Source organism: Anopheles bellator, chromosome X (genome assembly GCF_943735745.2).
Source record: "Anopheles bellator chromosome X, idAnoBellAS_SP24_06.2, whole genome shotgun sequence".
Lineage (NCBI taxonomy): Eukaryota > Metazoa > Arthropoda > Insecta > Diptera > Culicidae > Anopheles > Anopheles bellator.
In genome coordinates, this window is record NC_071287.1 from 537,521 (window position 1) to 552,992 (window position 15,472).

The window sequence follows — 15,472 nt, forward strand, 5'->3', positions numbered from 1 at the left end:
ACTAGAAAAACACGAGAATCACGTAGCAATCCTCAAATGTTCCATCTATGACATTAATTTTTATTTTTATTATTTTAATATTGATAATCGCCTTCTGGTACCTCGCTAAAGGTGCCGGTTTGAAGCGAAACTAACCGAAGACATAGTCCGGGAATTTTGGTTCTTCGCCAAACACAAAAGCCCGTTTTTGCTACAAATGTTCCCTTTCATTTTATTTTCTTCATTTTCGTTTTCTTTTATCAACCATTTTCACAACTTCATATTCAAGGTGCTGCAATAGCAATTTAAAAACTACTCAAATGAAGTTATTTACGTCCATAAAAATCAGAGACAGACCACCTAGGTTCCAGCTCAGAGCAAACAAGAACGAAATTCGGATCTAATGATGTTTTCGGAAACTATGGTGAAAAGACCGTCTTCCTTCATTCTTACCCATCTAGCGATTTCGAAAAGAGGAGTATTAGAAAGTGGCTTTCAAAATTGTATCTTCAATTCGTAAAAAATCATAATTTAAAAAAATCATCAAAAATTGTATCTACAATGCGCGAATTGGGATGATCAACCAATAATTTAGGCAATGCGGCGTACTTTACAAACTTTCCCAAGATTATTGTATATTACCGAAATTAATCTATCGATAAATCTAATGAAATTATTCTATCGATTATTTATTTAGTGGTTCATTTTTCTATTTTTGTAAGTGTGTGATTCTTCCTGGGATTTCCTGGGATTCTTCCTGGGACAAGTGCAACGTACCAGAAAAAACGTCACAACGCCAGTCAGTATTTGTTTTTCGTTTATCAGTTCATAGCGTACTTTGAAATCTTGGCAAAGACATTTTGCACTTAACCGAATTCGGTTTCCAAATATTGTTCATCACTAGTGATGCTGAGATCCGTACTATATGCTTACACGTAGTTGAATCTGTTTACTTTCAAATAGTAAAACTTTAGTTTTTATCGGTCAATTATTTCCAGATAGAAATATCTTGGTTGATAAATCAAAAGAAAGGGTACATATCAAATGTCTGTGCAATAGTTCCGTGACGAAAACTTTTTTTGTATTTTAAGTATGTTAAATAAATGGTTTTCTAGCGCAGTGTTAGGTGTATAAGTGCACTTCGGAAGAATTAAAAAAATAACGATGATTAATAGTGGAAGAATTCCTAATCTTGAATAATGCCGGATATGTATATCTTGTGATATTTGGGTACCTATTTCTCTTAAAATTGCAATAATAGAAATACAATAGAATAAGTTTGCATTATTTACATGTAACAAAATATCATTTAAAATTACACATTCTTTGACATGACTTAAAGAACACAATAAGCAGATAAATGGTAAACAAATACTAACATCAAGGGTAGCGAGATTAGCGAATCTCGTGATGACATACGAAGCCCCTAGTGTGTTTCAATAAATTGTTTGTTTGTTTTTTTTCAATTTTGACCACATCACGCGATATATACAAACGAAGAAAATGTATCGAAAAGTTATAAGGCCAAATGTCTGAATGATCGAACGATAGGTGTGGGCGTAGTTTGCAATAATACATAAGCATATGCTGGCCACAATGCTCGGTTGTAAGAAAAACGTGTGCACAACAACACCATCATACCTGCAACAGGTATAGGAATAAAATTAACTATTTTGAAGAACTATTCAAGTCAAAACAAAAATGCCTCCAGAAGGCTTCAATGGTTGTGGGGCATCGCATATTTTTCCTGATTGTCGATAGCCTCGAAATCAAACGCCACAACCACATAGAAAATGAGTTACGTATTTAAAAAGGTGTAGGGAAAGAAATAAAAATGATCCAGCTAGCTAAAATGTATACGCCTTCTTTATCCGAGTAGGCATAAAGGCATGTGGAGACGAATGCAACGCAATAGGCAAATCCCCTTTTGCAAAATAAAAACAAATCATTTAAAGTTTGCACATCCACACAGATATTGGCCTTTTATTACACTATTCATTTTTATTCTTTATTTCGTAGTAATTTCTATTTAATGAGTTTTAGCAAAGAAAGGAAAAGATTATTTGCATTGTTCATAAACACTTTTATACAGAACAATTATTAAGCTTATTCAGCGTTCTATGTTACTTTTGAATCTATTCATATTTACAGTATGCAGTGTATTATTCTATTTTGTCATTATGTTATTTGCATCTCCTATTGCAGTCCCTGGATTTGAACGGTACTGACATTTCTTATGAAACTAACTGAAAAGTCTAATATCGCCAATTGCCTCACGTTCAATTGACAGTGGTAACAAATACTTTCCTCGCAAACATAAAAATGATGATAATCGCAGCGCTTTAGACCGTTGGTCGGCGACCTGCGGCAGATACTGTGTCCGATGTTCAGAGTCACCATGATGTAGTAGTGGGAAGCAAAATCCACTGATCACTAAAATACGCTGAAAATAAGAATCAAAAATGCAACACTGTTAACACCATTCATATTAGCAATCTTTAACGCTCTTCAAAACCTATTGCTCCTTGTGGGTTTAAATTTTAACACCTTTATTTCTCATTTATGAAAAAAAAACACAATAAATACACCACTACTACCAACACACTTTTCCACCGTTCTATGGCACCGCAGCCTCATGCAGCACTGTTTCGTTTATGAAGACCCGTCGTTTGGTTCGGTCATCCGTCGTCACCTGAAAGTGAAATAAAGTATCAATATTCTTTACCATTGATCGAAAGATGGGTTTATGATACTTACCAAGCTGTGTAGAAATGATTTCGGCAGCTACAACAAGCAAAAGAAACAGATTACTTCATATTATTTAGGTTCTCAAATGTTTAAAAATTAATTAATGTCGAAAAACTACGCAACTCTGCGCGAACATGACGAGCGATCTTTGATCACTCTGATCGCCAACAACACTTGAAACACTTACCAGATTCTTCCGGCGATACATTCTGCAGTCATTCGGCGAACTGTAAACTAAAAGACATACACCGCGCTTTTACACGAGGCCACGCATGTGTGCATGCGTGAGTGAGCATGTAATACAATTCAAAAAGGTAATTAACCTGACTCAGGAATTAATGCTTCACACGAACTGTTCACCAATTTAGTTTTAACTTTAACTTTCGATTGATAAGATCTGCGCTGATTTGATACCCAAGTGTCCTCCCAAGGAGACAAGGAACTTTCGGATCGTCGGCGCGCTGACGACGTCACTCCAGTGACGACAATCGTCCGTCGACGGACGGTAAAACGGACAAAGTTGCTCCTTGGGCTGGATCTAAGGGTGGAATAATTTTGTTTAAGTTTTTTGTTAAAAAAATATCCGTTCCGTCTGTTGTTCCGAAAAAATCGCCTGATCGCAAAGTGCAGTGATGTAAAAAAATATTCCAAACCGAGCTAATAAAGTTACGAAATATATTCTCCTCTGGAGCTCTACATTTAATTTCCGATACAACAACGCTCGAAAAAGCTTCGACTTTTTGATTGGTTCCTTTTTTTTTGTTCGGTTCATATGTGCACGGCTTTTTATCTGGATAAACCGGTCTGGTATGGATAAACGATTTCACAGGGCTCATACCACACGTTACCGAAGGGACAGTTATTTTGCCCGAATTTTCGTCTCCCTTTCTAGGGTTCTACATACCGTAAGGACAGCTAATGACGTTTTTGTGTGCTTTAGTGTGTCTGCTTCTCTTTCACTCTATGTTGCGGACCCATTCCCGTCGACGCGAGGCCAGGCCTTTGGTCGTCGTTTCAGCCTGTGTTTGAGACAAATGCTCTACAATTGACATTTCCACGGCAAGTCGGGGTTTGAAAGACTTCGTGTTCCTACACTGTGCATCTGTCTGTCTACACATCTCTAGAAGAGGGACTCTACCCTACCCGAATGAGTCTTCACGTTGGCAACCAAAGAAGACTGACTGTGCGATTGCCACCTGTTTCACATTCTTCCATGATACTGCCTTTTACGTTTTCGCTTTGCGTCGCGTCGGGAGTGGTAATACTACGGTAAATATTTCTGCAGTGAAGGTATCTGCAATGCACGTTGCACACGTCGAGTAGCAGCTTCGGTTATACTAGGTAATTTGGATTATTGTGGCTCGGTGCTTGTTTTATATGGACTGGCTTACTTGACATGCAAGGTTATGTTCCGCAATCGATAACAAAAAGAGTGGTAACCTCTTTTCGCGGCATTGCTTCCTTTTCGTTAATGGCACGTCGCAGTATCTACGAGAGCGTGACCAAGCATTTATTGAACGCTTTCTTTATGCTGTGGGACGCGGATACATGAAGAACATCAGAGTTTTGCAAAAAGTTGAAATGACCGCAATTCTATGCGCATTCGTTATCGTGCTATGTGCTCTACCTTTGTCGTTCCTTCTGTCAGGGCTCCGGCTGCACTTCATTCGTCAATCTCACTTTAGCTACTAGCGTGGTTATTCTTAGCAAGCAAAGGAATGTGTTTCAAGTGTTAATAACCTCTTTTCGATCAAATAAAACAGCAGGCAAACCATTACATTTTGATAGGAGAAAACATGTAAGTCGTAAACATTGAAGTTGTATAAATGGTAAATGTCAAGTTGTGAACTTTTCTTGTGTGTTAACAATGAGCATTTTCTTGTACATAATCAGCTTTTATTACGATACGAACACGAGTTACACATAAATTAACCGAATTACTGTATACCATTATCCAAGGAATTGTATCATTTTTAGTCAGTATGTGACCTATCTTATTTCCTTTTATCCCCTGATCCCCCCGATGCCACAAAGGTTTTATTTTCCGCGTTTTCTGTTCCAAAATACTGCTCGGTTAGGAAATTTGTCCATTTTCTATTTGTCCTATGACTATTTAACAAACATTCCCGCGTACGGTCGAAAAAAGAACCATGTTTTATACGTTTCACCATGTAGAACTTCGGCTGCATTGCATCAGTTGTTGTTTGTGTTTTCCATTAAAAATGTTCTTGGAAATGTAGGAACTATGTTAAAACATAATCTCATATACTCCATCTTATCCAGGGCCTACTTCATTTCCTTTGTTCTTTTGGACGGCCTAAGAAGAATTTGCTGGCTGGTTCCTCGCCTGTCATTCGTCATTTTCATGACAAAATCTGCCCATCGGAGCCTGGCAAACCATATACGCTCGCTATTCTAGCGGCTTCTTTATTTTACCGCCATACACGGTAAACGCCGGACGCCAAATATCAATTTGAGCATCTTACTATCGGAGGCGACTAATAGAGTTTCATCTCTTTTGGACATAGTTCATGTCTCAGGGACATGTCAGTCCTTGAATTAGAAACGTTTTGTATAACCCGGTCTTCAACTGTCTCGACGCGAGATGTGAGTGGAATAGCTTCTTTCAATTGCAGAATACTAACGCTTCACATGGAAGGACTATCCAAGGTATCAGATCGTCTTTTTGGCTTTTTAGCAGTTGAAATACTTTTATACTGTCGAAGATGAGGGAATACTGTTGAAGATGATGGGAACTTCTCAGGAGCTGGTCTAATTGATTATCTCTTCATCCCATCCACTAATAGACCGTCACTATGGCGCGCTCTGATGCTTCGGCCATCGTACGCGGTGTGGTCACCGACACAACTGGAACGATATCATGAGCAAATCGACGATATCATCAGCAAATCGAAGATCTGCGCAAGCGAAACTACGCGGGATACCAATCCTCAATCAGGCAGGTACACTAGCTCGCTGAGGCAGTGGCCAATGAGTCCCTGTGATGCTTCCGGAGTGCTTCGCCGATCATCGTTCAGCTCGTGGAATTTACCCTTTTGTAGACGTCTAGATGGGGTTTGCCACGTTGTTTGCTCTGGTTGAAACCAATGGGTTGCCTTCCACACTTTACCACAACTGCGCGCTCTGATGCTGGTCACTGTGAGCTGTGTTGATGTTGGCGGAACGACTAGAACGGTGTCATCAACATACTTGACGATTTCGCGGTCGAAACTATATGGGACACTAATCCTCGATCCAGTAGATGCGGCAGCTCATAAAAATATGTCCCTGTCGGACCCCGCATCGCCATCCAGCTTATGGAATTTAGTTTGTTCCGGACATCTAGTGCGATCATACCATGTAGGAACGTTTTTGTTTCGTTGATTGGTTCGGTTGAACGTTATAGGTGCACATTCTATCAAAATACGCACAGAATTCAGCGTCGATCTCTCCCGGCTTTTTTTTAATTTTAAGAAGAACGGACCGGGCCGTATTTATGCCGGCTCTTGAAGTTTGGTGTTAATTGATGTTGAATAGCCTAATTAACTTTTGTCTAACTACAAGTGTTTATTCACAGTGTTTTTCACTTTATCTATTTCCAGTTCATTAAAATAAATCATCGTCAAGAATAGTAATTCGTCCGTAGATCATCCGTCTAAACTGTAGCAATTCATCGGTTTATTTGCGAGAAGTGGCAGTGCGAACGCTCACTGAAAATTAATTTGAATGCAAAAGTTCAAGCTTATGATAGTACGGCTGCGTCCGTTCTAATAAAATACGTGCAAATTAAGACGAAACAAAGTAATAATGGGAAAGCGACAACGCAGTGACTATAAAGATGATGGGACTTCATCTACCGAGTCTAACGATGATACCACAAGTCCTGCGAAAATGAACGGTGGTGAAATATGTACACATATACAGAAGGCAATTGATTTGGCAACGATACGGAAAAAGATCAAAACCGAGGGCTACGATAGCGTCTGCAAAAAGTGTGATGAAGAAGGTCGTTTACACAGTGAACTTTTAGTCGAACATAGTACCGTTCTTGATAATACTTTATGGCTTTGCCTGAAGTGTGGCAGTCAACTGTGTGGACGAAAACAGAATCAGCATGCTCTGCAGCATTATAGAGTAAGTAAACTAAATATTTTCATTAAATGACTGAACGATCAAATTGTTTTATTTCGTTAGTACTTATGCATCTCTTTGGTGAAATATTTGTTTCCGTTTTTCATTTCAGGCACTTAGCAGTGATATGCACGCTCTGGCGATGAATACGACAACTTTCGATGTTTGGTGCTACTTCTGCAACTTACCAGTTGAACCCTACGCGAAACCGAGACTACTTGATATTGTCGAGTTTGTGAAACGAGAGTCATTTAAAGTTCGATCGATTAATTCTTACAATGAAACGAATGAGCAGGACAAACAGTTACAGCTTACCACGGAATCAGTGCGTAAAATGATGATAAACACTTTCAGGTTTGTCACACCTGTAGCAGAGACCTACAATCTCTCCGATGCACCGAAAAATCCCGATGAAGCTGATACAGTGATCGGGAGTCGATCCACCGTTGAAAATCGAACGGCAGCTGTTGAACAAGGGTCATCGTTTGCGACGGCTGCGCAAGGGTCAACCATGGAAGCCACATTTCCAGACAAAGGTGTGATCAGTGTCGACAAAAGATCATTCACTGATTCGCGATATAAGAAAATCATAATCGACAGTTTGCCGTGCGTACGCGGTCTCTCCAATCTGGGGAATACTTGCTTCTTCAATGCAGTGCTACAGTGCTTGGCCCGAACCCCTTATCTGCTATCTATTCTGCAGCAATCAGCAGTTGAGGGAGAGCGAGTGCACATTCCTGGCGGAATGTTGCAACTGGCCGATGGCACCGAAACGCTGTTGCCACCAATAGACGGTGAGCTAGATACATGGCGAAGTCTTACGGATGCTTTCGCAAGTCTACTTGGTGAGCTAACAGCTAGCTCTAATAGTGTACTGTCTCCAAACCGGTTGCTGCTGGAGCTAACCAGTAAGTGGCCACAGTTTGATGGTGGTGACCAACACGATTCCCACGAGCTTTTGCGTCACTTGCTGGAGAGCGTACGAACCGACGATTTACGCCGCTATCAGGCACTGATACTGTATTCGCTTGGGCTGGAAAAACGTAAAAACCAGCAAAATATCGACGAAACACGCAAAGCAATGGTAAAGTTTTACGGTGAGCAAATTTCACAGTGGGTCTTCCGACCTGAACAAGTATTTCGTGGCTCGCTCGTGTCAACGCTCACCTGTCAGGACTGTTATCACACTTCGTCGCGGCATGAGTATTTTCTCGATATTTCTTTACCGGTTTGCGTCGAGAAACCGCAGCCGCCGGTTCGCCGTAAAAGCAGCCCGGAACCGGCTACCGACGATCAAGTGAACAGCAGCGTGAACCAGCATCCTTCGGCGAAAAATCTCAACAAACGCGAACGAGAACGGGAAAAGAAAGCGAAGCGCATGGCAAAGCACCAAAAGAATCGCATCAATCTGTCGTCCGTTAACACAGCGGCTATGCCGCAGTCGGTGTCCACCGATGCAAGCAAGCGATGTGAAAACAATGGGACGGACTCAATTGGACCGTTAACCAGCAGTTCTCTGCAGCAGCAACAGCAGCATTCGGTGTTCGACGCTGGGGATGGAGCAGAAAGAGAGGAAAATGCTTTGTCGTCAGATGATTCGAACGAACCGTCTGACGCCGATGTGGAGGATAATGACGTTACCGATGACCCATTGTCGCGGACGGTATGTCAACCGCCAGTTTCGGCTTCGATCGACCAGAACGGCAATCATGCTTCATGTGCCGTATTTACGGGACCGGAGAAACTGGACGACACTCCGGAAAACTGGAACAAAGAATCCGAGCGGAACATTGTGTGCTCGGTGGGGATCAGTGCCGAGCGAGCAGCACACATGGCGAAGATATTAAGCAGCCGACAGGCGGGAAGTGTTGAATTAGACGAGAACCGAGCCAAACTAAAACGTACACTACCAGGTACAGCGCGTCGGCAACGCACCCATAGTCATGCCGATTGGAGTAATACCATCGCACCGCGTTACCAGTGCGAGGACGGCGAGTATTCGGTACAGTCATGTTTCAACAATTTCACCGCCGTTGAACTGATGACGGGTAACAACAAGGTGTGCTGTGAGGCGTGCACCGAACGCATCAATGGCAAAGGGGGCAAGTCGGTGAACACAAACGCTACGAAACAGTTTTTGATATCCGTGCCGCCGGCCGTGCTGATCTTGCACCTGAAGCGTTTTCAGGTCGGACCGCGCGGAATGTTCCGAAAGCTCACGAAACCGGTTTCGTTTCCCTTCGTGTTGGATATTGCTCCGTTTTGTGGATCTAAAGTAAAGCGAGCCGCTCATATACGGCCAGGCCAGAAGAATATCCTGTACGCACTGTATGGCATCGTGGAGCACTCGGGATCGATGCACGGAGGCCATTATGTTGCGTACGTGAAGGTGCGCCCATCGTTCGGAGCTGATGACGTACGGTGGAAGTTCATACCGCAAGGCACGAAAGACGAGCTTGATCGACTGTCCGAGCAGGAGATGGCAAAGGTTCAAGCAATGCGCATGGGTAGTAGCAACAGTAGCTTCGTGCCAGACAGTGACGATTCAGTCAGCCTTAACTCTTCCAACCGTTCCAACGGTGATGATGATTCTTCTGAGCACGAGGAGGCACCTGAACCTGAACCATTGGAAGAGGAGCGCATTCTGTTAACTACGGAGCCAGAGGAGGAAGAAGAAGGTGCAGTTGGATATACGCCAAAACCAACCGCGGAACCCTCACTAGATGCCAATGCTCCTCCGGGTAAGTGGTATTGCGTTTCCGATAGCTACGTACGCGAAGTGGCCGAGGAGTCAGTACTGAAAGTGCAGGCCTATCTTCTGTTTTATGAACGAATATTTTAAATTACTTTCTCTTGCGATGATACTTCCTTAACATGACAAAAAATATGTGCAGCCCACATTTGATGAGGAAGAGGCTCGTTCGTTTAATCTCGATACTCCTTTCCATGTTAATAATTGATGTTCATGCTGCGTTAAGGCACAGTTCCACCTGGAATTTATAAAAATAATTTCCGATTGTTCATCAAAATTTAGTTTTCCACTCCTTCACATAAAGCATTTTCTGCTCTGCCATTGTCAATGCCACTAGCGCCAATGTTTAATCCTATCATCCGCATACTGTTATAAACTGTAACATGAATCCACTTTAGCACCTCTTTCGATGCAAACAACTATTCTGAGTGGATCTTTGACAGAGGTAGTACATAGTCATCGGCAATAATAATCGATTCGAAATGGTACATAAAAAATTTATTGTTTTTCTCAGAGGTCTACTTTTGTAGCCATAAAACTGATATTTATGAAATGTCTGTGTTGCAACAAAGCCAATGTTTCGTTTACTATTGTTTTGATTTGATGACAATCCTTTGTATTAGGCCTAAATCTTTTGCATATGTTCGTACTCTGTGGATATCGGCTGGGGACGTTGCGCAATCAGCGACGTTGGTTATCGTCAAGTGTAAACAACATCGTTATCGTCGAAATAAATAAGTCACAACACAAGAAAGACCGTAATACCAAATCGTGATGTTGAAACAAAGATATCCATCAGTGTTTTAGGTATTTCATGCATGGAGTACAGAGACCCCGGGATGGGAGTGACATTTGCTCCTACAATTTTTTTGGATGTCCATGCGCTAAGGAACTCGATAATTATTGCATGTATTTCGACAGGGTGGCGCTAGTAAAAGGACGCATTGCTAATAGGAAACTGTTTTCCTTTTCCTCACAGCGCCAACAAAAAAATGTAAATTATCCTCTAGCTTTTTATCGAAATGTTTTCTTATGCTATTCTTAGTGTTAGAACGTGGATGAAGCATTATCTTCTATTCAGTTTTGTTTTACCTTTACACCAATTTAAGTATAACGACACAACTGTAAAGTATGATAATAAATATATAAGCTATATCCTTAAAAACATCCACCAATAAAAACCGTTTGCAATCATTACGATTGTCGCAATAGTGAGTTATTTTGCTATACCGTGGTGGTTTTCTTTTCCTTCCCATCAAACTCGATATCACACGCATGGCGAAACAGACCGGATTGAACGAATGCGCACTCAGAATTTAAGTTTCATAGTACGAAAAAACAACAATGATATCCTTTGAGCTCTATCCATCCTGTCGGCGTAGGATGGCACTCCGAACTAACTCGTTGTTCGTGTGCCGTATATCGTGCTCAATTACTGTAATATATTTTTATATAGATTTTCAAGTTCAAGTTTTTATTATTACCTAAAAAGCATTAAGCATTTTAAGGTTAGCTACTCGACGTGTTAAGTAGTTGTACCGCATAACATATAACTGCTTGCTGACTTTCAATTGCAATTTCCCGACATGGTGCCAATGTGTTGGGAATCGTAATCTTAATCACGAGCCTCAATGGCTTATGATCGGCACCAGCCATCAACCTACTGGCACGCAACCCGCGTGCTGGTGTCTGCTCAGGATTGGCCGAGGATTCGTTGAACCACGGTTCATTTGCTGGGCTGGCGTGCGGTCTGGAGGGCAGAATTTCCCCTCATCATGTTTAGGTCGGCGTGTGCTGGGTTGGCGTGGATGTTCATGTTCATGAACATCAACGTTAGCCATCGCAACGCGACGCGGGGACATTCACTTGAAAAGCATTTGAACGAGCCGTGAAGAGCACCCGAACCGCGACGTGAATCCCGAACCCGAGTCGACGTGTGTAGTCGGAAGTCGGGACGTCTCGGGTGCACCACAGGCGGCCACGATAGCTCGTCCTTTCCGTTCTCGGATGCGATTCGCCAATTTCGGCGCCAGTTCCGCGAAAGAACGAGAAGAGTCAGCACATGCACGTGCCCGCGTGCGGACGTTGATTGTTTTCCCGGCGGAGGTGCGAGCTTGCGGTGAACTTGTACCTAGCGGTTCGGGCGTTTCGGTGCCTGGTGGTAGTCGTCCCGCCGTACACCAGTGTGCCCACGGTCGGTAGGGACCTCGCATGGACCGCGAGTTTAGTTTTCCTCCTGGTTTGTTGGTAGCACAATCAACCGCAACTCTCAACCGCCGCGATTAGACCGACGACGGTACAGTACACCGCAATGTGTGTCTGCGTGTGTAGTTTGCAGCATGCAGTACACATGTCTCCAATTGTATCTTTCTTTGAAGTGTAGAAAATGTGGTCCTTATTCCGTTTTTTCCGGCTCTCGACGCGGTTCAATGAGTGCCTCTAAGAAGGTTCCATTACAACTTGCGGCCAACCGTTAGCCAGTGTGCGTTACGAGTTCGAGTGCAAGTGTTTCAGTGTACGATCGAGTGAAGCAACCGCGTAGGGTTCAAACAGAAGAAGGCCATAGCTTTCAGGACTAGGAGCGTGAGTCGTGGGAAAGTGCTACACGCAGCGTAGTGTGCTCAGGACACCAGCCGCACCAGGTGACTGCTTCGACGCACGCAACCAACCCAGTCCGGTGAGCGGGTAGGTAGCGCCGAGTTCTACTATTCAAACCCCGTCGTAGAACAATCTCAGTTCCCCAGGTTACGGTCGTCGCCGATCCGCCGGACCATATAGATCGGTCCACCGTCTAAACCTGCGACTCTCGGACGATCTCTCCGCGCGCGCTGATGCCCTGGCCGGAACTCCCTCCGTGTAGCCGAATGTAGGCGAATGCTGCTTACTGCTCCTCGGAAACATCATTGAAATTCCGTCCACACGACTGTTGGTCGGTGCGGTCGGATCAGTTCAGTCTCTAGGCTCTAGAACTTCGCAGGACCAGAACCGGTGTGGGCTTCCACTAGAAGAAGGATAACTAGGATAACCGCTTTGCACGCATGGGGTGTACGCATGCTTAATCAATCAATTCGGATGCTTAGGTAGCCGTGGCGGTTGCAAGCCAAACTCAACTACTTCATTCCTTCCCCCTCTCCCTCCCTCTCTCTCTCTCTTTCTTTCTAGCACACACACATTTCATTCGAATCTCAGCGCCTTTGGGTGCTTTTGGGCGAGTCCGCGGATCACCCGCGGAGTGGGCTGATGGTGACGATGGGAAGTAGAGTGCTCTGGAATGCTCTGGGATGCTGGAAACTTTTCGCCGTAGCTGTGGAGATTTCGCGCCCCCGGGTCCACGCAAACAGCGGATCAAAAACCACCCGGAGACCCGGAAGGAAAATATGATCGATTTTGCTTCGATCGAACAAACCAGAGCATCACGCTGCGATCGGCCACGATTTGATCTCCTACGGTTCAAGGGTTCAAGGGACCGCCAAAAGAACAACCCGGAAATCACACCCGGAGCGTATCGGGGCACAGTAGGTGGATTACTACACATTACTATTTGTCTTCGTGTCCTGTTGCTTTTCTTCCGCGGGACCAATTGCATTTGGGGGACCGACTGCTGACTGGGTGGCTTGTTGATGTGGCGCATCTCTCCCAGCCGTTGCGGTTGCTTGAGCGGTTCGTCCCAGCTCACTCCTAACGGATCCGGCTGTAACGAATGAGGGTTGCTTAGTGACGGGGCCTATTACTAATGTCGTCTGCAAGGGCCAAGAATCTGTCGACCCTCGATTTGTCGTAGGATGGTCCCGGAATGGCCGCGGTCCCGGATTGGCTGTCCCGGATCGGTGCAATCCTTTCCGGGGTAGGCGAAGGGATTAGGGATGTAAGGCCTTGAAGTCGAGGTGAAGAGTTGACAAGTGTTGTGACTGTGACTCAATCACGTGTCCCAGTGGCCTCGCTCAAACTGCGACCCGGGCGTTTCGGTCGGCCCTACAAACTCTACTCGTTTTCTTTATGTCACCAACCAATGGGCACCAACCATCGACTCTCGACCCTCTCCCACCACCACACGTCTATCGTTTCGCGCCGCAAACGGGTTCGGTGTTTGTTGTGAATCCTTTGAAGCAGCATAAATTTTAGTTGAGCCCCTCTTTTTCATCGCTTTACCCAGTGTGGAAAGTGAGGCTCAAGCGCGGCCCAAGTGCACCAGGAAGCATAAATTGCGCCCCCGTTGCACCGTGCGGTCCGCGAATGAAGCATAAAAATTAAAATAAAGTGCCCCCGGGGGCCGGCCGACCGGACCAAGGTTTGCTCGCGGTGCTCCCGGTGGGCGGTTCTCGCCTTTTTTCGCTTCCTGGATGGCGACCACCACGTGGCAGGGGGGGGGGTTGTGATTTTAGTACACTTCCTGCGACATTTAACTAGCCTGTCAAACTTCCACTTCCACCGGCTTTGACCGCGGGGCCCCACGGCCTTGGGTGGAGAGGACGACGGTACTTTTCCGCGGGAAGCGCTACATTTCCGCCTACTTCCGCTCGATCGCCCTCCCGGGCGGGTGGCTCCGGTTCCGGCGAAAAGGATGCTTGCTTGAAAGGAAGGATGGAGAGGTGGGCTTTTCGGGTTTCGGATTCGTACATTTCTCGTGGTGCGTGGTCTTACGGTACGGAGCCATCTGGTGCCCCGGGGCCAAGGCCAAGGAACCCGGGGGCGAAATTGCCTAGTTAATAAGTAAACGATGACAGTTCACATCGCGCTGCTGCTGTTGGTCCGACGGACGGTTATGGTCCCGGCACACACACGCGCGCGGATGCCGAAGGATCCGTAGGATCCCGTTGAACCGTTACCGGACTACCGGTGGCGCTTATTTTAGAAACTGGCTAGTGGGAGGGGTGCGAAACAATACTACGAATGGGTTGGCGGCGCGGTACCGAACTCAGTGGCCGAATCGGAGAACGAACGGGCGAAGGGGACCATGTTCTGAGCATGTCCGGACCCAGCATTAGCAAGCCCCACGGTGTGCCAAGCGAGGCGCCCCATTATTGGCTGGCTATATTTAAAGATGAAAGGCGGCACACGGGTTTCTATGCTCATCTACGCCCGATGAGTAGCTTCACACTCAATTGATTATCGATATGAAACGCCCCCGTCAGAGGGTTCCGTCTTTTTCGGGCGGCAGCATTCACGGCTACTCTAAACACGGGTTTCCCTTTTTTTTAATGATTTGCTAAAAATACATAAAAGCCCGGGCAGCCGTTCCCGGGAGTCCAAAATTAGGTTTTTAGCCGATTAAAACTCCATCCACCATCCTGCCCTATCTGTGCGGGTGACCCTCTCCCATTCGCCCACACGCGAATGCACACACAGGATGCACACCGAGGTGGAGATGGCGAAGTAGCAATCAAAGTTGAATTCAATTAGCATCGCGGACGTGGCTGGATTTTTGTCCGGCGCCAACCGGGTTGATACGCGTTACGCTAATCAATCGGGGCGTGGGAACGATGGACCAGACCGTGGTTGGGGCGGGGGGAGGTGCGTGCCACAACCCGGTTCCACCAGTCGACCAGTAAACGCGGGCTTAACGTTAAGTGGTGGTCCTTGCGCTTGGTCCAATCCGATTGGTGTATGAAATGAAATTCGTGTCCATTGTTGCAAACACGGCAGAAGTGTTCGTTGCAACCCTTTCACGAAGGGTTTATCCATTTCGTAGCGGTTCAAAATTACGGAGAATTACAGCTCTATGGGCTTTGAATATACTGAGGGCTGATCCAACATTTTCGCGACATTCGAATTATCTTGGGCTACGTGTATCCGATTTTATCCGATTTTTTATTTGTGGCGTTATTTTGTCTACTTCAAAAGTAATTGACAACGAAGCGGTAA

At 45.0% G+C, this 15,472-nt stretch overlaps 1 protein-coding gene across 3 annotated transcripts; it reads left to right on the top strand.

The window, feature by feature from the left end:
• The first annotated feature begins 3,905 nt into the window (after positions 1-3,905).
• LOC131213777 (ubiquitin carboxyl-terminal hydrolase 45) lies at positions 3,906-10,762 on the top strand. Of its 3 annotated transcripts, XM_058207898.1 has the most exons (4): positions 3,975-4,068; positions 5,535-5,690; positions 6,330-6,861; positions 6,971-10,762. In XM_058207898.1, the coding sequence occupies exons 3-4, from the start codon at positions 6,535-6,537 to the stop codon at positions 9,698-9,700; spliced, it is 3,057 nt and encodes a 1,018-aa protein (XP_058063881.1). In that variant the 5' UTR covers positions 3,975-4,068; positions 5,535-5,690; positions 6,330-6,534; the 3' UTR covers positions 9,701-10,762. The 3 variants fall into 3 exon arrangements, with proteins under 3 accessions (XP_058063882.1, XP_058063880.1, XP_058063881.1); XM_058207899.1 differs by lacking the exon at positions 5,535-5,690 and having other exon boundaries at positions 3,906-3,996; XM_058207897.1 differs by lacking the exon at positions 5,535-5,690 and having other exon boundaries at positions 3,932-4,068.
• The last annotated feature ends 4,710 nt before the right edge of the window (positions 10,763-15,472 follow it).